General features: G+C 27.5%; 1 protein-coding gene across 1 annotated transcript; it reads right to left on the bottom strand.

Annotated features, from left to right (window-relative positions):
• Window positions 1-375: 375 nt before the first annotated feature.
• LOC100202437 (caspase recruitment domain-containing protein 11) lies at window positions 376-24,512 on the bottom strand. Its single transcript, XM_065802921.1, has 6 exons — window positions 23,789-24,512; window positions 18,739-18,771; window positions 10,074-10,744; window positions 1,234-1,555; window positions 856-1,028; window positions 376-733 (listed from the first exon to the last, which is right to left on the bottom strand). The coding sequence occupies exons 1-6, from the start codon at window positions 24,084-24,086 to the stop codon at window positions 464-466; spliced, it is 1,767 nt and encodes a 588-aa protein (XP_065658993.1). The 5' UTR covers window positions 24,087-24,512; the 3' UTR covers window positions 376-463.

Below are 24,512 nucleotides of genomic sequence, written 5' to 3'. Positions count from 1 at the left end.
ATATATATATATATATATATAAAGCATTTTTAACTGATGAAAACTAATTTAAATTGCTGCGCAATGTTGACATCAGTTAATATATAAGCTATTTTTTCCTTTAAAAAAAAAGTTATTGTAGTTTTATGAACATTATTGTAAAAAAATTATTGTAGTTTTATGAACTACCATCACTGTACAGTCACAGTAGTTTTGATACATCAAACAATGTAAAAAATGTATTGACAATGTGCATTGTGATTATATGAAATATTTTCTGAAAATAAAGCATCTCCGTTGTGTTTTATATCATAAATGGGAGGACATAAACGCGGGCATTTGTAATGCAGTAATTAAACAATTGTTTTTTTCTTGCTAGTATTATATTACCGTTAATTTTTACTACATTATTTTTATTCGTATATACATTATCCATTGTAAATAAATATAATCATCTGAATTTCTTAATTTTTTTTTCCTTTTTTTACGTTCTTGAAACTTTTTGTTTACTTGAGCTATCCGAATCTTCTTGATACATCAAGCAATAGTTTTGATTTTCTTTATAGCTTCTTGAATGAGAATGTTTTAAATTCATTTTTGTGAGCGTTAGAGCACAAGCAGATATTGGATTTTGCAACCTTGCGTATATTTCATCCGGGTTACAAAGGTTAGATAGAGTAAGATCGAAAAAAGGTTCAGTGTTTGAAATATTACTGGATTGACGCAAATGTTGTGAAATAACCCTTGATGATTTCTACGAAACAAAAAAAAGTTATCTTTTATAATAAGTTTGATTTAATACATTCGTTTTTAAAAAATTAATTCGTTCAAATATAGTTAAAACAAAAGTAAAAATCTAATTTATATTTCATATACTTGTAAATTCACTATCTGCTTATCCAAATCATCTAGAGGTTCTTCTCTATTCGAATCATATTCATTTACTTCATTATCACATTTTTCTTTATATGTATTCTTTTTATGTATATCATTGGATTTTACTAAGTTTAGTTCACATATTTTGGAAGCTAACTCTTCCCTGATACAATCTAAAATGAAGTTTTGGTGATTTTCTAAGATGAAGTTTTTAAACAAAAGGTATTATCATTATCATAAAGTATAATAGAAATTTGGAAAAAGTTTTGCAATTCTAAAATATAAAAATAAAGCAATATTTAAAAAAAAAAAAATCACAAAACAAATTTCAGGTAAGTTAAAAAGTAAAAAAATATCCGATAAAAAAAATGTTGTTACCTAGTTCAAAATTAAGGTCCTTGTTTTTTTTTTCGTATTCAGAAGATATTTTAACCTGCTTTTGCACGGTTTCTTCTTTTATATCTTGAAGCACTTTGTTATGTCTACGTAACTCAACTAGTTCTTCGTGCATTTGATCACGATCACATATTGCTTGTTGTCTTTCATTTAAATAGAACGTTTTCTCTTCCTTGTGCGTTTCTATTTCTTGTTCAAGCCGAATAATTTTTTGTTTTAATGCTTCAATCTTATTGTTCAACTCCTCTTTTGTTTGTTTTAAAGTATGTATTTCTTCTTCAAACCGAAAACAGTTAGCGGATACCTAAACAAATCAGGTGTTGTACTGCGTAATTAAAAACTAATTTTAATGCCCTTCTTAAGTTACTAATCAACATATATAGTTTAGGATAAAAAATGAACAGTCGTTAAAGTCGTTTAGCTTTTGAAAGTCGTTTAACATTGACCCGATATAAAAAGCTACAAAATATTTTTTTACCAAGCTCAAAAGGTTTCTAAATCTCCAGTGGGGACCATAGACATCGAATATGATGATTTTCTTTTTGCAGGCTTTTATTGGTATGTTTAGTGATTATGATTTTATCGCAGCATATATGGAATCACAGAAGTTAATGGTAAAATTTGCTGTATTTTAATAGACTTTTTAAGAATATGGTTAAATGTGGTAGTGAAAAGGTGAAAAACACTTTGCATAGGACACTATAGGACGGGTGAATAAAAAAGAACTATTACTCAGCGTTTTTCAATTAAATGCTTACCTTAACGTGAATAAAATATTTAGAGATTTTGCTCAAATTTTTATTCATGTAAAGCCGAGAAATTACTCAGCGTTTTTGTAGTAAATCGCTCAGCTTTACGTGAATAAAAATTTGAACAATTTTACTCAAATTTTTATTTACGTAAAGCTGAGCAATTACTCCAAAAACGCTGAGTAATAGCAATTGCTTTTTTTTATTCACCCAGCCTTATTTCTTTTTTGTGACATTGCCAAGAAAATGTTTAGCTGATTCCAATATCTAGATAGTGTGTTGTTTTACAAAGATCTCTAAAATCTTTAAACAATGATTTTTATAGTTTTCGAGGTAAAGAGCTATATAAATCTTGCGGAAATTCTTGCGGAATTATTTAATAAACTTGGAGCCGAGGTTAAAACAAAAAATGTGAGAAGATTGCGGTCAAAAATAAAAAAAGGAAACAACTGGTCCGATTTTAGTTAAATTAGAAAATTTCAGTATTAGAAACCCTATTTTGTATCAATAAAAAAAATTAGTAATCTTAGAAACATTAGTAATCTTAAAAACGTGTATATTTCACCAGATTATATTGAAGCAGAGAGAATGTTAGATTTTCATTTAAGACCAGAAAGAAATAAGCTCTCAACTTGCTGCTGATACTACATTTCGATATGCTATCCGTGGAAACAAAATTGTCAAACTTAAGAAACTACAAGTCGATTGACCACATTACATGTTTATATTTAAATACAATATCGCTAAATAATAAAATGGAGGAGTTCAAGGTATTATGTTGTGATGTAAATGGTTACTATTTGTATAGAAATGATCGTAAAGATGGTAGAATTGGTGGTGGTTTTGCAATATACATAGATAACAATTTTGTATCTTATCAAGTTGAAGATAAAATTCTGAGTTCCGGACAAAATTGTGCAAATATGGGTTGTATTTTATATCTGTAACGATAGTAATTTATTAGGATGTATATACAGATCAAATGAAATAGTTGATATGGAAATCTGTAACAAGGTATTTGAAACTGCAAGATCCTATGTTGACAAACGCTATTTGTAGGATATTATAGTTATGGGGGACTTTAATTTTCCAAACATTAAATGGTCCAAAGGTGTTATAAAATTGATTGAAAACAATGATAGCTCTCATGAATACAGATTTTGTGATATTTTGAGTGATCAATTTTTCATTCAGCACGTTTCTTCTCCGACGTTTCAATTATCGAACAATAAATGCCTTAACACTCTTAACTTATTATTTACAACACAAAAGAATTATTCCAAATTGAAAAGAGAAAGGTTATTCCAAATTGAATTACATCCAGTTCAATTTTTTTTTATCAGAAATGTTTTATAAATGAGGAAGTAACTGTACGAGACTATAGGAAAGCAAATTTTGATTCAATTAATAGATTGTTTTCCAATGTGGATTAGTTAACGTATTTTAAAGGCAAATCGGTCCAAGAAATGTATAATATATTTATATTAAACATGAACACAGCGTACAAACTATACATTCCACTTAAAAAATTAGATATTATTAAAAAAAGCGAATATTTTGGATAAGCAATGATCTTGAAAAATTTATAAAATTAAAAAAGACCCTAAGATTTTGCAACTGTTTCTCAGGGTGGAAAGCTTTTTCTCTTGTGAATGAATACAAAAAAATTTGCAAGATAGTCAAAAACAAATCAAGAAAAGCCAGACAAAATTATAAAAAAAAACTAATAATATTGGCTTAGAAAAATCCAAAAGATAATTTACAAATATGTAAATAACCAATAAAAGATCAATAACTCAATACAAGCTTTACATAAAGAAAATGGAATAGTGACAAATGACCCAAATCAGATCGTTAGTTTACTAAATAACAAGCTCCAAGATGTATTTGTCCATGAGAATGACTTTAATTTGCCAGCATTTGCATTTAGAATCAATAAAAATTTGGATTTGATATAATCTCATACAAAGATATTCTTAACAGATTAGAACGTTTAAATACAAAGAAGTCTCGTCGAGCAGATCTTATTAAACCTTTAATCTTTAAAAATTGCACATATGGAATAGCTCTACCGCTTGCACATATATTTACAGCTTCCATTGTGCTTAGTGAACTACCTGCTCAGTGGAAATCAGCCAATATTAGTTTTCAATTTAAAAAATGAAGTAAACTGTCGCTGTTGAATTATCGCCCGATTTCACTCACTTCTGTACCTTGTAAAATTCTAGAAGGGGTTGTGCGAGATTTAATCATGAATTTTCTAAATGCAAATAATCTTCTTTCGAAAAATCAACCCTAACCCTGACGGCTTGTTTATAAAAAATCTTGTTCAACCAACTTTATTGAGACCTTAGATGCAATCTTGGATTATTTATCTCAGAATATACCTGTAGATGTAATTTACTTCGCAAAGGCATTTGATTCAGAGCCCCATAAAAAACTACAGATAAAACTTAAATGTTATGGGATTTCTGGTAATTTGTTAAAATGGATTGAAGCATTTCTAAAAAATAAAAGACAAAGAGTTGTCATGCGAGAAATTGTCTCATCTTGGAAGGATACATTTAGTGGTGAACCGCGGGGCTCGGTTTTTGGCCCTTTACTATTTATTATTTATATTAATGATTTGGCTGAGAACTTTGTTAATATTTTGAAAATGTATGCTGATGATACAAAAGTATTATCAGCGGTTGATTGTGAAGCAAGTATTAACCTATTGCAAAATGACCTAGATAAAGTGTCAACTGGTTCAACAAATGGCTATTATAATTTAATTTTTAGAAATGTTTGATAATACATTTTGGTAAAAATAACCCCGTAAGAACTTATTTTATGCAAAATATACGTTTAAATACCACTGTTGCTGGAAAAAATCTTGGTGTAGCATTTACCTCTGACTTGAAATAAAAAAATCAAATAACTCTATGTGCAAGTAAAGCAAATAAAGTTTTGGGTATGTTGAGGAATACATTTTTAAGTTTAAATAGTGAATTACTAAAAATTATATACACAACTTTTGTAAGACTGTTCATTGAATTTGCTGTGTGGTCTCCATGTCTTAAAAATAAAACTACTCTCTTAGAAAAGGTACAGCACCGTGCTACAAGAATGATATGGCCACTAAAAAAGCTATGTTATGAGAAAAGATTAGATAAAATGGGTCTTACTACTGTAGTTGTTCGACGGATTCGGGGTGAGTTGATTCAAATGTATAAGGTATTCAATGGAATTGAAAAAGTAAATTTAATTAATGAAATTTTGCAAAGAAGTTTTCAATCAGCAAGAGGTCATCAAATGAAATATAATCGCGAAATAACAAGTTTTTCGCCTCGGGACTTTTTTTTAACAAACAGAGCATCTTTATACTGGAATGGACTACCTACTGATGTCTTTAACGATATTTCTGTGAATTCTTTTAAAACTAAACTTGAAATAAGGATTTTAAATAACGTAACTATGCTGAATAATGATATAGCTATCTAAGCGTACTTAATGCACTCACCGAATTATCGGTCATAGCTCAAATAAATTACTATTACTATTACTAATATGGAAAGGTTCCTCATAAATGAATCAGTGTTTTTAAAATAGGTTGATTTGATATTTTTGCAAAATCTTTTTTTTCAATGATTAGCGTTCTTTAATGCTTCATCAGTTTCTTTTAAAAGGTTTTTTGAATGTCAGCTTCTTATACAAGTAAAGCCAGCTTGGAACTTTTGGTTTTTATTAAAAGGGAAAATTTGCTTCAAATACACCCTTGTAAAAAAAGTTTCTTTCCTCTGTGGCTTAAAAATCAAATAATTGCCACAGTTGTTGTTTTTATCAGTCAAGTTTCACATCGTTATTTTTTTTAGATATAATAAATAGTTTTGCCATGGAGAATCATGTTATTCCCAGTCGTAGAAAAAGGAAAGAAAGTAATTTCTTTGAGTACAAGCATAAAAAGATTAAACAAGCTCGTTAATCGGACGATCATAATCAACATGGTTCCCATATGTCCTGATTTTACGTAGAATAGCGCAATGAAAGTTTTAAACTTAATTAATTTAACGCTGAGCTCTCCTACGTAAAACCAGGACATATGAAAGCTCTGCATCAGTCACAAAAGATATGAAATTCCATCAAAGTACTCTAAGTTTACTTGCAGGTAAATTTCAACTTTTCAATATATCTAGATAATTTTGAAGTAATGTTTACAACAAATTAATGTTAAATGTTTCGACATATTATATCATGGCAAAGTTCCTGGTAAGACATAGGTATAAACTAAGTTAGATATAAGTATAACTGTTTTATGCAGTTATAATAAGTAAAATGACTCTAAATGAAACAATTTACAATTCTTAGATATTTAACCCTTAAAGCATAGTAGTTTCATTTGCATTGCCTATATTTTATTATGATATTTTTCTCCTATAGTAAACATATCATAATCAATTGATGATCATATGATAAATGTAAACGTTTTTAGCGTAATTTTTTAAACTCTAATATCAAATTAGATTACTTTCCCTGGTTTTCAGATCTATGCTTTTGTATGATTCTGAATCAAAGTAATATATTCTATCAACCATATCAACCATGTAATATATTCTTTCAACCATAAAAACAGGGGGGCGCCCACAGGTCTTGAGAGAAAAAGTGACTACACTAGCAGGTCAAAAACTGCGAACATAAAATGGTCTTTAATTAATAATTTCATGATTTAAATAACAATTTTAACATTTAAATAACAATTTCAAGATTTGAAATAAAAATAATTTCAAGAGTTTTAAAAAAAAAACGACCGTCTGCACAATTAACTCAGAAAAATTATTAATTGCTCTAGCTCAAAAAAATTTCGAGATTTTAAAACTTGGAGCACCAAACAATACAAAAAGTCTTATTTTTTTGCAGAAATTAAGTTTTGGGGGTAAAAATACCCTCAAAGAAAGGTTCACTTTTTTATTTGTAATCTGTTTCATTTTGTATATTCATATGACGTAATAAAAAAGCTTACACCAAGGCATTCATCAATAAAAATGATTTGGTCGATCATACCTTTTTTATGGCTAAACATGCTGGCACTGTGCCACAGATAAATAGTTTGACTTACCTAAGTGGCAAGATTACTCTTAAAAAAACGAAGGTGGAAAACTTACCAAACTATAAGAATTCATTCCTGAAGATTTAATGAGTTTTATAACGAGTTGTACTCCAGGCCGACTACTGAATGTAAAGATCTCCCTGATAGTGACTTCTATCTATCTCTGATAGTAACTTTGAGGAATAATTAGAATAAAAAACGTAAACTTAATGCTGGTAGCAATTTTAGTCATTGACTTATATTTATGTATTATATTGGCTTCTTGTTGAAAACAAAAGTTTTAAAGTTTTATAATTGTGTTTTAATTTGTTTTCCTTTTTCAAAAAATTGAATTTTTTTTTTTAATAAGGCGAATATTTTGAAACTTCAAACATTATTTTTAACTAACGAAAAGTTATATAAGTTATTAAAGTGCACTAAAATCTTAATCTTACATGCATATTTTAAAAATATATTACGAAAGTCCTGTATATTAATTATACAATGATATAAAGATTTTTTTTTAGTTTGATTCGAATAAAGTAATGTCTTTTCATAAGACTTTATTTATAAGGAACATTCATAAATAAAATAAGTTTTTTTCAAAAACCTTAATTTATTAATGAGGAACAAGACGGAGCAAGTTTAGTTTTTGTTTATACAATGAATTCATCAACAAGTTTAAACGGATTCATTAACAAGTTTACGTAATGAATTCATCAACATCTTTCGTTTTGAAACATAAAAGATTGTAGTTGTTTGAAAAGTTGAAAGAACATTATATTAGAAACCATCCAAATGCCAAAAAAATAATTTTTTTATGAATATAAGCTTGTATACCAAAGGTCATAAAATCTGTGATTAAATTTTCTTTTTTTTTAATTTTGACACTATGGTATTTAAAGTTTAAAGTTTTTTTTTTATATATTAAAAACAGCGCGTTGTTAACAATTAGACCTTTCATTTTCAAAAGCACACAAATTTAATTATTTATTCAAACTTTTCAAAATCCTAACCAAAAAAATATATAAAAAAAAAAAATATGGTGTTTAAGAAACTAAACATTTGAGTAGATATATAGCTTATATAGCTTTAGTGAGTTTTAATAATAAAAATAAAAATTGTAAATCTTACAGAAAACTTTGATTTAAATTTTTAAACAAACTGTTAAAAGTTTTGGACTTAAGTGATTTAGGAAATGACGGCTTTAATTATTTTAAACAAACATTCAAAAAAAAAATGCAATTGTGTCAGATATGGTAAACTCTGTACACAATGAAGATGACAGACACCAATCCACTCAGATTATTGAACAAAGAAGAAAACAATTCAAAAATTTTGGCTGCGAAGATAGGAATCTATACGTGAAAAAAGTGATTCGTGATTATGAAACAATTTTTGTTATTATTATTTTAATACTAACTTGTAATTGTAAGTTTTTTTAATTTGTCAGTTTCATTTATTAGTTGTTATTCATTTATCATTTATTTATATTTATTTAAATTTTAGTTACAATAAGAAACAAAAAAATATAAAAATAAAATAAATGTAGAAAAGTAATCAAGGGGTGATGCAATCAAGGGGTGTTGCATAAGTGTGTTGGCGGAAAAAATAAATTTTTAAACAAAAGTAAAAAGTAAAATTAGTAAAAATTCAGTAAAAAATAAAAATTAATTATATAATATTTAGAACAATTAAATAAAAAAAATTGTTTCAGAAGTTAAAGGGTTTTAAAAAACGATCCAGGTTCCTATTTGTTATATCTTTTTTTATAAGTATAAACATGTAAACTTTTGGAGTTTGCTCTATGTCTGGAAGTTAAATATCCCAAATATCATCAAATGCTGGATCTGTCTTTAATTAGGTATAATAAAAAAATTATAAATATGTTATAAAAATGCATTATAAATCGTAAATACTACATACTTAAAGGGATCTCTTTAATAGCGCCATTATTTTTTGTTGCAAGGACATGAAAGTTATAAAAAAAATATTTTTTATATGGTTTCCTAGTTGTTGTTTAAAATGTTTTTAATTGATTATTATTCACCAAAATTATCTTTCTAGGGATATCGACCTATTTAGCATTTATTTCAATTCAAAACCTGTTAAAATCCTTTTAGCATAGCAACAGTATAACAACAGTGCGTTTCAGGTTTTCAAAATAAAGTAGTAAAATAAGGATAACATCATTATTTTACATCTGAAATAATGATAACATTTGCTATATATTATAATGCATTTTTATAACATATTTATAATTTTTTTATTATACCTAATTAAAGACAGATCCAGCATTTGATGATATTTGGGATATTTAACTTCCAGACATAAAGCAAACTCCAAAAGTTTACATGTTTATACTTATAAAAAAAGATATAATGATAATATTGCTATATCAACATATTGCTATATCAACATGTTGCTCTCATGTTTGGAGCAAGAACGTCACAAAGTTTAGTGCTTTTTAGTTCCCAGACTTGAATCATCACAATTTAATGCAAAGCATCTTTTTTTGATATAAGTAAAAACATAAACGCTTAGAGTTTTCTCCATGTCTGGAAGTTAGACATATCAAACATCAAAAAAAGCTTGGTCTACTCCTACTATTTAAAAAAAAATCGAAATAGCCGAAGAACTAGATTTAAAGTATAAGCTGGGAAAATCTTTTAAAGCATGGCTTTAAAAGTTTATTTTAAAAGTAGTTAAAACTTAATTAAAGTAATTTTCTCAAAATTAAAAATAACATGTAATCATATCTTCCACCCACAGCTTTTTATGAAAAAATTACTAAAAGTACCAAAGAAAGGTTTTTTTAAAAATAGCTCAACATAGATCCCAAAATAAACTAAATAAGATATCTAAAAAATAAGCTTATTTAAAATTCCGAAAATTAACTTTTAAATAAGAAAAAATATCTGTAAAATATTTTATCATAATGACAAAAAAAGTTTTCATCACAAAAAATCACAAAACAGGATTTGTAAAAAAATTTTGGTTTGACTTACCTGGCCTTTAATAATGACTTCATTACATCTTTCTGTTTGAACGAGCTTTTGTTGCATTTTTAGCTCTGATATTATTTTCTGCAATTCATCTACTTTCTTTTCAGCTATATCGGTGTTTTCGTTGGCTTGAATGAGTTTGAACTTTAGTGAATAGATTTCTTTCTTGCAATCAGAAGCTTCCTTTAAACTACCACTATTTTGACTTACTTGATTTGATAAACGTTTTGATTCCATTCTTTTGAAATCGTATTTTATTGCAAGATCACGTATCTGACACATCAACTCCTCGTTTTTTTTTAATAACTGTTCATTTTGGTTGGAAAGGCGCTCATTTCTTTCTGTAATTAAAAGTAGACGTGATTGTAACACAATAATTGCGTTTGCTTTTTCTGAATTGTCTTTTATCAATTCAGTAAAATGGAAAGCTTGAAACTGCGATGGTTCTTCCACTAATTTACTTGAAGTTTTTGCTTCTTCTTCCATTATTTCAATTTTTTTTTCCTTTTCTTTGAGCTCTTTTTTAAGATCTTCTAATTGGTTTTCCAAAGTTACTTTTTCTCTCATTGTTTTGGAATACATATACGCACGACTTCGGTTCTGCTCTTCAAGTTTTGTTATTTCTTTAAGAAGGTAGTCTCTATCATGATCTAGAAGGGCTTTCTCAGATAAAACTAAAAAATATATTATAATGCATTAGAGAAGAATTGGGTTAGTTAATCAATTTTGAGTAAATTTAACAGACTTAATAAACAGATCTCATAGTCAGATCTACATAACTTATTCATTAAAATAAAACTATTGTTAAAAGTAAATGTATAATTCATAAATACGTTAATTATAAATTAATGTGTTGATAAATAAATTTATAAATACATTAATTAAACACATTATCGACGTAAAAACGAAATAGCAAGAATATATCATAAATATAAAAACATTATCTTAAACTTTGTTATCTTAAACTTTGTTATCTTAAACTTTGTTTGCGTCGTCTCAAAGATTTAATTGAGTAGCTGCATTGGGTTTCCTTGCTTAAAAATTGTTTCATCCGAGAGATGTGAACAAAAAGAATTTCATTGGAAAATTTTGCCGCTTTAACAATGCATTGTTAAAACGGTGAACTTCTTCAATGAAATTCTTTTTGTTCACATTTCTCGGATAAAACCATGCAAATTCTTAAGCTTTATTTTAAGCGGAAAGATTATCATTATGCTTGTCTCAAATCTTTAATCAATCTGCTGGATAAGATATTTAAACCAACATTAAAAACGTTCACTTTGAATTCTTTTGTTTGACTCTCATGGAAATGGGCTTTATTTGATGTCTCATCGTTAAAGTGCTTTAGTTTAGTCTTTCTTTTAGCAGCAAGTTAAGTTTTGAATTCTAGCCTTCCAGCCACAGCTACAACCAAAACATTTGCAATATAGAGCCCTTAATCCATTTAAGATTTTCCAGTAGCTGTCTAATCAAACGTAACTCGTCATCAATGGTAATGGATTCAGATTGTAGAAGACGACTAAAGTCGTTAAGGTAAAGATTTTAAACCGAATCGTAATTAGAAATACAAGTTCAAAAGATGATAATCATTTTTTTAAGTCTCTTGCTTGGCTGAGCTGCTCACTGGTCGAATCCAGGTTTTTTATGACATGTTAAGCTGCCAACATTTCTCTCGGCCTCTTTGCAAGTGGTTTGATCAATTTGATACGAGAGCTGCATCTTGTTATAAAAAGTCTATGGAGTGAAATTCCTGTCGCTTCAGTGAGGATCTTCCATCAGGCAAGACATACGTACCAAGATTGGATATTTTCAAAGGATACTTTGATCTCTATGGCTGATTCAACTGCGTACGCACCAATCAAGTTCAAACTGTGACCGCTACATGAAATGTACAAAGCTTCCGAATAAATTTATCTTCTAGCTTCCTTGTAAGCACCTGATATATTGAATCCAATATCATGTACCTGACTGCAATTGTTTTAAACATCCATACCTTGCCTTAAAATAACATTAGTGATAAGCTTAGCCCTATCGACTTTTTTCTTTATCTCGAAAGTTGCAGTACACAATAATTGTTTTTTGATTTGCCAGCGATTATTTTCTCTTTCATATATGAGGAGAAAATAAATAACAAAAGTTTTCTCGACAGCTATACTTCGGATTTGTTCGACAGCGGTTCTTCGGATGACACCTCCATACTCTCTGATGAACTCATTTAGAGACAATGGAGAGAAGTAATAGGCACTCATTCTGGAGCTCTATTGTTGATGGCGTCTTACATTTTGTTTCAAACGGGATGCAATGACAGTGTTGAGGCAACCAATAAGCTCCATACCAGCAAAAAAGTTTCCATTTACTTCCCAATCATGTGTGTTGTTTCACATGCAAACAAAATGTTATAATTAATAATAATAATTAAATTATCACAATAATTAAATAAATAATTAAAGTTGATATTGAGAAAACTTTATAACAATTTATCTAGAAAAGCATGACTCCCTGAAGCCAAGAAAACAGTCACATTTAAAACTCCACGAAGAATTGTCTTCATTTAGCTGTCTCAGAACTTCACCTCTAAAGCTCTTCACCTCTTCACCTCTTTAGGTGAAGCTCTTCACCTCTTCACCTCTGAAGTTCTCTCTCTCTCTCTCTCTCTCTCTCTCTCTCTCTCTCTCTCTCTCTATATATATATATATATATATATATATATATATATATATATATATATATATATATATATATATATTTATATATATATATACATCACAGTGGAGCTGGTAAGACAAATGTATGCCTCTTTCCAATCTATGTAGAAATTTTGTTGCAATTGATTGAATTGATGCAGTTTATACAATGTAAAAGTTATCTCCATTGATCCCTAGCTTCTCAATTCCAACAAAAAAGGGACAAATACCCGCTTTTGAATACTGCTTTCGCGCTGGGGATCCCTTTAATATAATTACTACTTAATTAGTTATTAATTATTAAGTAATTATTAAAAATTAGATATTAAGTAATTATCAATTCTAATTAATAATTACTTAAAAAACTAGCGTTTTTATTGTCAAATTGACAACAAATGTCTCGTTCAACTTCTTCAACAACCGCATTGCTCACCCATGGAACGCACAACCTAATGAAGTTGTCAGTGCTACCATTGTCGACTGCTTTAATTGTTCAGTGTTAATCAATCAGCTACCGTTATAATTACCACAGCGCATCATCATCTGTGCAACCGAGCGCGAGCTAGCAAAGTAATCTATTCATGGGCTTATGGAACACGCCCGATTCCGTCTAATTTAACTACAACTAATTCCAATTTTTTCATAAAAAATAGTTTGTAATTAATTATAATAATAGAATCTAAAATTTAAATTATTTTTTCAAGAGCGTTTTTATTCCGAATACTAAAGTTTCAATCTCATATACAAAAACTTAGCAGATTTCTTAGTGTCAGTCATTAAAATGTTTTCTATTTATAGTAAAAAATAAAAATAAAAACCAACAGATCATCGGCAAACTTTCAAGCTTCACCCTTTCGCCTTCCCTGTTGAAGGCCCTGTTAACAATTTGCTTAAAAATAACACCTAACAAATCACTTTAAAAACCGAACAAAATTATGAATAATGATCTAGTCAATATTGTTCAATGGCTTCACTCAAATAATCTCTTAACTTTAAAAACGAAAGTTGTTATATTCAAATCTTTTCAAACAAAAAGAAGCTATAGGCTCCTATAAAAAACAGACTCTGATTTATCAATTGCATTGCATCTTCTAAACTTATCATTAATATTATGCAGATTGAGTTGCATGTAAACTAAAATCCGTCGTTATGTTAACCATGAAACTTAATAATATATACAATGCTATGTTTTACTCTAATTTCAGATATATTAGTATAGTTTATTAATATATATATATATATATATATATATATATATATATATATATATATATATATATACATATATATATATATATATATATATATATATATATATATATATATATATATATATATATATATATATATATATATATATATATATATATATATTTATACATAAAACAATATAATATAATATAGTATATACTGTATCAAAAATATTTATTATATATATTTGATAAGTATACAAGTTATAACGATTTATGTATTTTTTGTACAAAAACGTAACTTTTAAAACATTGCTTTTTTTTTAACTTACAAAGAAACTAATTGATCTTGTGAAAAATTAGAGAAGCGCTTGTCACAAAACATTTCTATTAGTTTTTTTTATAGTTTTGCTTTTTACCATTTGTTCGCTGTTTATTAAAAAAATATATTTGAGGTTAGTTGGTTTGAAAATATATTTGAGGTTAGTTGGCATGTACTTAGTTAGTTAGGTTAGTTGACTTATTAATATTAATGAGTCAACTCAATCAATCAGTCAAGTCAAGTCAATATCATGTTTACAAATTATTTACGTAATGTAAGCAAGTTTCAATTACGGGCATTTTAAAATTATAATAAAGCAAGATATAGTAAAAGTTTATAGTATTTTAACAATACTAAATATTTTTCTGTAAATAAAGTTCAAATAATTTGAAATTTGATCGTTTAAAGGTTTGATTTAATAGAACTGAAAAAATAACGTACTAATTTTTTTTTTGTTGCGTAAAACAAAGTAGTATTGTTTCAATAAAATGTGACTTGAAATTTAATTTTTAAATGATAAGTTTTGTTAATAACGAAAATCTGTTCTAAATTTCAGGATGGTATTTTTTTACCTTATTAATGTTATTTTTTAAAGTTAAATGAGCTAATTTAAAGTGCTTATATTACCAAGTGGTCTGGGTAACGTGAGCACTTTTGCTACTTTTTTTAAACCTCTGTCGTTTTAAGAAAAAGTTTTGGGTGTCGAAATATCTAAGTGGATCTAGTAGTGATCCCTAAAAATTGTTTATTCACAAAAATTTTGGAAACAGCATAATTGTTCTTGAAAATATTCCAATATTTGCTTAAGGTGCTCGTAATACTCTAATCTACCCTATATATTTTTTATGTGACATATACATGAATGTTTTAAATTACGAAATGTTTTCTAACATTAAATGTTTTTTTGATTCATTACTTGAATTTTTTTTAATTATTTATAATAATTTAATATAGTTTTTGTTAACCTCTTCGGCCTTTGACAACATTTAAACAAACAATTCTAAAATCCAAGCTTTGAATCTGGTATTTTAATTGCTGATTTTTTAAATCAATTTTCCATTTTTTACATTGCACGTAGTATTCTATCTAATAGTGATTTTAAAAAATGCCTTGTCACTAAATAAAGCCTTCCTAAATCAAAACTTAGATAATTTAAAACTATTTGAGGAGTCCTAAAAAAATGTATACAAAGCTTAAGGTTTTAAATCAGACATTTAATAACTTTACGGCTTATTTTAAATGTATTTTAAATGCATTTTTGATACTGTCTATTTATAACATCTGAAGTAAAAACTAAAGAGTTAAAAAATCCATGGATGACGAGTAACCATATAAAATTCTCTAATAGAAAGAAATAAGTTTATACAATATTTTTGAAATCAAAGGATGAAGGTGATGAAAAAACATACAAAGCCTATAAACAGTTTTTTCGAAAAAATATCAGACAAGCAAAAGTAGTGTATTATTTTAATCTGGGAAGCAATCTGCCTACCATATATTTTTTATCCTTTTTTAGGTTTCACCTAGATAATAAATAATAATAAAATTAAACAAAATTGGGATTGTTTTAATTTCAAGCTTAAAGGTAAGTATGACACCATATGGTCAATAATTTTTAAAATAGTTGTCAAACTTTGAAGTACTATATCTAAAGATAAGATAAAATAATTTAGAAAGTTATGAAATACATTTTGGTTTTAGGTGAAAATGATGGTCAAAAATGACAAAAAATCATTTTTGCTTTAATTTTTGAAGATATTAAGACAGGCCGAAAGTTTACATCACCTATTTTATTATATTTAGTTCTAAACTAATAAACAATAAACCAATAAACAATAGCCAGGTGAAATACCCATAGAAAAGTATATAATTTGTTCTTTTTTTAAATTTAAAAATGCTTTCGACACCATTAAGTCACCATGCTCCTGAAAAGTTTGTCAAACTTTAAAGTTCAATATCTAGAGTTTATGTTTCAATTAAAGTTCAATATCTAAAGAACCTATAAATATTTCTTTAATTTTTTTTGGAAATTTGCCTTCTTATATGAACAGCATCAACAAAACTTAAAATACGGCAAATTTAAATAGTGTCACTATTGGGCTCTGCCTGATTCATAAGACATACATTGATTTATGTTTTTTTGATTCTTATAGAAAGTAGCTCTAATACTAAATATTATAAGGTTCGTTTGATATTATTTCTACAAACTGAAAAAAAAAATGCAACACTTTTGTTTAATACTTTTGCCAACATAAATATGAAAATATTCATATAAATTTTTCACTCGATAATACAAAAATAATCATTTTTATTGTTTACGCTGACTTATCCTACCCAGGAGTAAGTACGCGCACTTTTAACTTTCAAGGCCCCAGTTGAGCCTCAAGAAAACTGTTTTTTATAATCAATGCAACTAAAACATGTTACCTAAATTTAAAATATTCAAAGCTACACTTTTTTATTTAAAAAGTAATTTCCCATCAGGGCAACAGAGTTTGAAGAGTAAGAGGAAGTTAACCTCGGTCTATATATATATATATATATATATATATATATATATATATATATATATATATATATATATATATATATATATATATATATATATATATATATTTATATATATATATCTATATATATATATATATATATATATATATATATATATATATATATATATATATATATATATATATGTATATATATATATATATATATATATATATATATATATATATATATATGTATATATATATATGATATATATATATATATATATATATATATATATATATATATATATATATATATATATATATATATATATGTATATAAGTAATTTTTTTTAGACAAACTGACCACGGCAGTTCGAATCTTTTAACTTATAATGCGTTTGAATAATTTGCAATTAAAAGCTTAATTTATCTACTAAGAAAGCAAAAATCCTCAAAAAATGAAACAAAATTGTGTGGAAATATCAAGTTTAGTTAAATAAACTAGAAAATCTAATCATTAAAAAAAGTAAATAAATTTTTTTTTAAATAAAATTTTTATGCAACTTTTGTGTTCTTTTTTTTAGAATCGTTGTTGAAAAAAACATCTTTTAAAACGAATTAGCAACAATTTAATGTTTTGATTTGCAATTTCATCACGACTTTTATCAGTCCATATAATTAGGATACTAATTTGCTATGTTTGCTAAAACTCTAAGAAACTTAGTTAATTTTTTTTCTTACGTTTATTCGTTTTTACGTTTTTTCGCTTTTAAAAATGTTTATAAAATTGATTTATATTTGACGGTTTTTCTCAATACTTATATAGTAGGAAAATAAGAAAATAAATATTTATTCGTAAAATATATTATTTGATTAATAAATTTTGTAATGACAAAATAAGTTAAGTAAAAGAATGACATAGTTTCTTCAATAAATGTTTTTTTACCGCATATAGTGCATGTCTGAAAATGTTTCAGACATGCCTCAAATGCATCTTTAAAAATATATTTAAAAATCTTCAAAAAATGTTTTAAATAGACTCCTAAAAATTTCGTTAAAAAAGTTTAGTAAATTAATAATGCCTTAGCCCACATGATTTTGGAACATCGTTTCATTTTTTTACATGAAAAAGTTGTTAAAAAAAATCTTTTTTACAAATAAATAGCAATTAGTTTTTTTACAAATAAACAAATCTCGCTTTTCTGTGCATTCACAAAAACAGTAAAGTTTAGCAAAGATATTTGAAAAACAAATTTAAAAATTGTCATTTTTTCTAGCGCAAATTATAAAGTATTTCCTCAATATACTGACTGGAAAAAGTCGCGAAAAAATTATATATAAAAAAATATCTTTATTTTCGTTATATTCTTATCTACTTTTTTCCTCGACTAATATCAACTTTGGCTAGTGGAAAATAACAAACGCCCTAAAATAAGGAAACAAAAAGACTTAAACATTAAGTTATATCATTTTTTTGACAACAATTTTCTTTTTTTAATACTCACTTTTTTTTAGCTTATTTTATTTACATTTTATATTTCGTATATATTTTATATTTCGTCCTTTTCTTCGAGTATTGCTGTTTTATTCTCTAGTTTCTTAGCGCTTTATTTTACCGCGAATTCTTTAAACGCTTAATATATAATAACGTGGTCAAGTTGTCTAAAAAAGTTACATTAACCATGGACAAACAAGGCGTGCGACCGCACGCGCTTCTTGGCAAGGCTTGATATATATATATATATATATATATATATATATATATATATATATATATATATATATATATATATATATATATATATATATATATATATATATATATATATATATATATATATATATATATATATATATATATATATATATATATATATATATATATATATATATATAACAAAAAATCCATCATATATTCCAACAAAGATTCAATAAATGTGAACAAAGTAAAATAGTTGCTAAAATTAAAAAATTTACCTGTCCAAGGCACCAAATTTTTAGATACAGAGCCTAAAACAAAATATTTAATATATTTTAAGACTATAAAAAGCTTTCAGGTATTCTTTGTTAAATGAATTACTAAAAGTTAAGTTGTTTAATTTAAAAAATAGAAAATAGAAATCGGAAGCATCTTGATAAGTAGTTTTGAAATGAGGGAGGGGGGTGGAGGTAAGGGGGTTGTGCCCTCAATCTATATGTAGGGGAAAGAATACCAATTTTTGGTCTCGTTTGGTTATCGTATATGTTTTTACTTATGTCAAGTGAGAATTTTTTTCAAAAGTTAAAAGCGTATAAAGCTTAAGTCCTGCTTATTTTGAGAGGATTACAACTTTTACATAATCCTAATTTTTGAACTTTAAAAGATTTATTATATTAAAAATAGTTGAAACTATGGATTAAATCTTCAATTTTATTTAAGGGTTGTAAACAAAATTTTTTTAAAACCTTTTACACTCACAATTAGAATAGAGGGGCAAAAGTCTTAGAGTTTTTTTGTTGCTGTCATGCAAAAACAAGAGATTGCGTAGCGTTACTGGATGTGGGGTATTGAGTGCATATGTCACTAATGGTTCAAAACAATTAAAGTGTAATTTAAGTAGTTTTTATCAGCTTTCAATGATAAAAATACTTAAAAATTAAAGCATTTAATCATAAAAAACAAACAAAAAGGAGTGAGTATCTGTTAAATTATTTATCTGGGTGCATCACAAACTACGTTGTCGTGTGTATCTTTCTCATAAAATATAGCTTTCAATTTTTTAAATGCTCCAAGAAGACCTAAAAGTCTTTTCACACGACGCCATAATCCTCAATAGTGTCGCGAATATGGTCAGAGCAGGAATTAAATTTTGGACCCCCCCCCCTGCTTACAAGACTCTAACCATTGAAAACATCGTTTGTTTTTAACAGCATATTAGCCTAATAATAATCAAGATTAGAAAATTTGCCTTATAATTTCAAAAATTACATTTAAAAGTTCTGAATGGCATTAATTAAGAAAATGTTGGTCGGATCTGGGTATAATGGTCTGGATTTTATAAGACTTATACCTAAACCGTTTGGTTAACGGATCTAACTGGTTTTGAACTTACGATTTTTGGGTCCATAATAACAAGACTTGCGCAAGGTTTAAATTGGTCGGATCTGGTCTGGGTCTAGACCCGACTTATTACCAACCCTAGTTGCCATCTCCGCCATAGAACTGATAAAAAGTTAAATTGTAGCTTACTAATCATAGTTATAAACAAAGCTTTGCTATAATAATAATACTAATAATAAGTTCTAATATTCTCATATTTTTCTCTCAAAGACGGTAGGAGAACATAGTATAGTTGAGACTTCTATAATTGGTGGAGCTTTTATGATTATGATGTCAAACCTTTTCATTTTCCACAACACTGCATGAAAATGAATTCTCATGCAATTGTTTTTAGTTGTAAAAAAAATGAACGGCGTTAGTTTTATTATTGTTGTTAATAAAATAAAAAGTAAATAGTAAAGTTACCACATTTGATTATAAAATTTCATTTAAGTTCGACATTAACCCAGTAAATATCATTCTTTTGACTTGTCAAGTTTTTAAGTGTGAGTTTCTTATTAATTTGTTTAAACATCTGTAATGGATAGATAGCTCTGTTGGTTAGAGCGTCAAACGAAAAGTTAAAAACCGGACTGTTGTACCATACGGGTTTAAATCTCGCCACCACCAACTCAGCGCTTGAGTAGTACTTCTATTCTGTCAAGTTTTATAATTCTTAAGCTGGCCTTATAATTATGACTAAAAAATCAAGGAAACAAGTTAAAAACGAGCGAAAACGTTTTCACTAACGTTCCTGCATTAATCGGTGACAATTTAGACTGCAATCATTATTGTATGATCGGTGAATTTAGACAGCAATCATTATTGTATGATCGGTGAACTTAGACAGCAATCATTAATACTAAGCTAGAAAATAAGTTTAAATTTGTACTTTTTTGGAACCCTTTATTAGTCATGTGTGAAATGGATGACGACCTAGCTCAGTACTGCTCCAAAAAGCCACCCGTGTTTGTGCAAGCAGCTTCCCACAAAACTTAAAACCGCTGTTAAAAAAAATTATACCAAAGGGGAAAAGATGATGTCATCGTGAATGGTGAATTAGTTAAAGTAAGACATCAAATTGTTGTTGATCTAACCTTTAATGAAACTAACGTTGCCTAAAAAATGTCTGGTTTCCAATAATGCTCCCAAGTATCAAATGTTAAATGGCATGGGCTTGACATTCAAAGTTGGTAGAAAAACTTAATGGCGGTTGTGTGCTAAACATAGCAACGAAGTTGCTATGTATAAACATAGCTGCGCATAAAAATTGCTGTGTATAAACTTAGCAACGAAGTACATTAAAAACGAGACAACTTTTTTGGTGTGGCAACTGACCTGGCATATTCCAATAGTGAATTGGTTGCAGCTATCTAAAGAGAGTAGCAAGTAGTTGTAATTAAGACTCTCAATCACAACTACTTTCTACTGATGAATGAACATGTGACAAAATTACCAAGCATCCTAAAGGAAAGAATCAGTAAACAAAGACCTGTTCATGGATCATGGAACGTCAAAAACACTTTTGAATCAACAGTGCGATGCGTTGCAAGCAGTTCGGCTATTGGCATAGTTCTGGAAGTGGCTGGAGAAATAGTAAAAGATTGTTCATAGCTGAGGAAACAAGACGATACAACTCGAATGAATCTCGCAGAGTTTGAAGCCGTGATCAAAGGACTTAACCAAGCATTAAAAGGCAGTTTTGAACCTGTTACCTTAATGAGTAATACTGCAACAGTTATTGGCTGTTTAAGTTCTTTAATCATTGCGGACATTGTAGAAATTGCAGATTAATCATTGCGGATAAACTCGTTCGAGTTATTGGTCTTGGAGAACCACTTGTCCATTGTCACGGTTATCTGTGATTGAAGATCATTTAAAAGAATGCAATTTAATTATAAAAGTTTGTCTTGTGAAGTCCGCAGAAAATAAAGCCGACTCTCTAACAATACTACCCCTGAACTGGCTGCATTCAACATATTCTGCAATGGCAGTTAATGTCACATCAGCTAATGTAATGTTGTTTCATAATCTTCATCACTGATGAGTTTATTTAGCAAAAAAAAAAAATTATAAATTGCACCTGTATTTTAATATAAATTGCAAGAATATATACGTATACAAATACCTGTGCGTATTAATTCATCAATAAAAAGTCGTTAATTGCGTCATGATAAAATAGCCAGTTGGGGAAGAGGGGGCTTATGATATTTTAAAACTTTACTTTTACTCCAAACAAGAAATTTGATTCACAAAGGTGCTGACAAAGTAAGCACATGTTGAGCACGTGGCACCCAAAGGCATGGTGCATTTAGAAACCTCTAACTAGTAATTTGTAAGCAATAGAAATTCCTGTTACTAACAGAGCGAGCACTCTACCATTAATGTATTTTTAGATAATTATTTTTATAATTATAACTTTATTCCTATATTATTGCAATTTAAATTTTTATTTTAGTTTATTATTATATTTTTTTATTCGCTACAATACTTTTTAAATACTTATACTACCTAAATAGTAGTTTAAATTTACAACTGTAGGATATGGATATTTTAGCAAAAAAAAAAATAGTGCATGAACCCGTGTACCATCATTCTGCTAAAAAATTTGTTGATGCATGTGCACTGATTATGCGTGGCCTTAAATAAGTTTTGCTTTTTCACGATTTCTTCACATTAGTATTGACAGCTTATTTAGTTAAGATTATTAAAACCCTTATAAAAAGGTGGGAGGTTTATAAGTAGGAATAGATCTACATGAAATTTCCTGAGAGGAAATTTACCTGATATGTTCTCCAGATTTGTTGTTATTTAGTTTTTTTTATAATTCGTAATTTAGTGAATGTTTTTTAAAATAATATAGAAGTTGTTATAAACAAATAGAAGTTTAGAGCTAATCGATTTTTTAGTTGAAATGAATTAGGACTTACAACTGCACTTAAACATGTTAAAGTTTAAACTAAAAAAAAAATATTGTATGTTTTTCGTATAATGAGGAGAAAAGTTTGCAACATCTTGAGAATGGGGCGTAATAAACATAGAAAGGGGTGTAACAACTTCCGTTGCTTGTACTATGAATGTGACTAGACAATTTATTCCCCTAATGATAATTTTTAAGAAAAAAATTAATGAAACTAGAGCTTACAGATCATGCTCCCACTAAAATAAAATGAACGGATGCTCTAAAAATGGTTAGAATACTACTGATCTTTTCATAGAGTAAAAGAAACATTTTCTAAAGCAAACAAAAAACTTTTTTTAAATATTACGTTAGCGTAAATTTTAGAAGACGTGATAACGAACTGTGTATTTGTTTAGCTTTATTTACAGCATGTTGTTTAAATTTGTAAGATTTTTGCCTAATTAATACATTCTAATGGAAAAATACGGTTAAGGATGCTTTTTGTTTTAATTATGAGTGGGGCCACAGTACTAGAAGTGATACGGTTTGCTCCATTTTTTACATTGTACTTCTACGTATCGTCGCTCAACTTCAACCATCTTAGTTTATAGTTTTATGAGAACAATATGAACTTGATGCCTGCTTATTTTTATGATGCATTGAACGCGATTTTTGAGAGACAGCTTAATAAATAGCTTAATTGTTAAAGGAAATAACTCTTGCTGTTTGCGATATGCGATAAAGAAAAGCGAGAAAATAAAGTTTTGAGCGAAAACTAAGTGTTTAAAAAATAAAAATTTTTTGATTTTATAATATTCAGGTAAAAAATACAAATATTGTAATAACTTTTATCTATATTTAATGCGAAGTGATTCCCAGAAAATATACTAACAATAACTTTTTAAGTTACAAAGTTGTTAACTAATTATTAGCAATTTAATAATATTTTATATTGTGATACAGTTTATAAACAACTATATATAGTTATTATATAGTTACTTTTAATGTTAAAATATACAAAGTTGTAATTAAAAAAAAATACATACGTGATCTTGTTGCTTTTTCTCCCGTGAATATTTCATAGAGATGGCCATGCTCGATTTCTAGCGCTTGAAGAAAGTATTGAAAAGCTGTCGGACCACGCATAGCCAAGACATCAAGAAATTTAGATGATTTTTGTTGACGACTTGGACCAGCATTTAATATTATTTCACAATCTTCATCATCTAAAACCGCGTAACTTCGCAAATAGCTAAATATAAACTGCCGATCAAGATCCAAGCATTTAATTGTCTCAACTCGATGTTTTTCAATTAGAGCTCTATAGTCAACTTCATCATCCATTTTATAAATTAAAACAACTTAGTTACTGTAACTAAATTTAAAAAGCTTATCAGTTGCAAAAGTATTGAAGTTAATAAAGGAATATTTATAATAATTGTTTAATAAGTACCGGAAACCATTTCATTGCGCTAAACGTATTATGAAAGTATTATTTTCTTTTGTTAGGTAATGCGTTTTGACCTAAGTACGATTAATTATAAACAACGAACTTTGTATTAACTAAAATTACTTTGCGACGTACGTATTTTAATCTTTCCGAAAAATCGCCTTTTGCGTTTAACTATTGAAATTTTGTTTTCAAATTTTATTTACGTTTTAAATACTAAAATATCATATTATTAATACCACAAGAGACATTAAATAGTAATAAAAACTAATATCATAAAGTTTCGAAAATGTAGATATTAAAACAAAGTGAATGATATT

Source organism: Hydra vulgaris, chromosome 08 (genome assembly GCF_038396675.1).
Source record: "Hydra vulgaris chromosome 08, alternate assembly HydraT2T_AEP".
In the NCBI taxonomy this organism is placed as follows: Eukaryota; Metazoa; Cnidaria; class Hydrozoa; order Anthoathecata; family Hydridae; genus Hydra; species Hydra vulgaris.
This window is presented reverse-complemented; position numbering and strand designations above follow the sequence as displayed.

Excerpts from the sequence above, each read along its gene's own strand:
- LOC100202437 (XM_065802921.1), bottom strand. The coding sequence starts at position 24,086 with ATGGATGATGAAGTTGACTATAGAGCTCTAATTGAAAAACATCGAGTT. Across the intron at positions 1,029-1,233 it reads GGACCTTAATTTTGAACTAG|ATTGTATCAGGGAAGAGTTA; the intron begins GTAACAACATTT and ends ACTTCATTTTAG. Across the intron at positions 734-855 it reads AGCAGATAGTGAATTTACAA|AAATCATCAAGGGTTATTTC; the intron begins GTATATGAAATA and ends TTTGTTTCGTAG.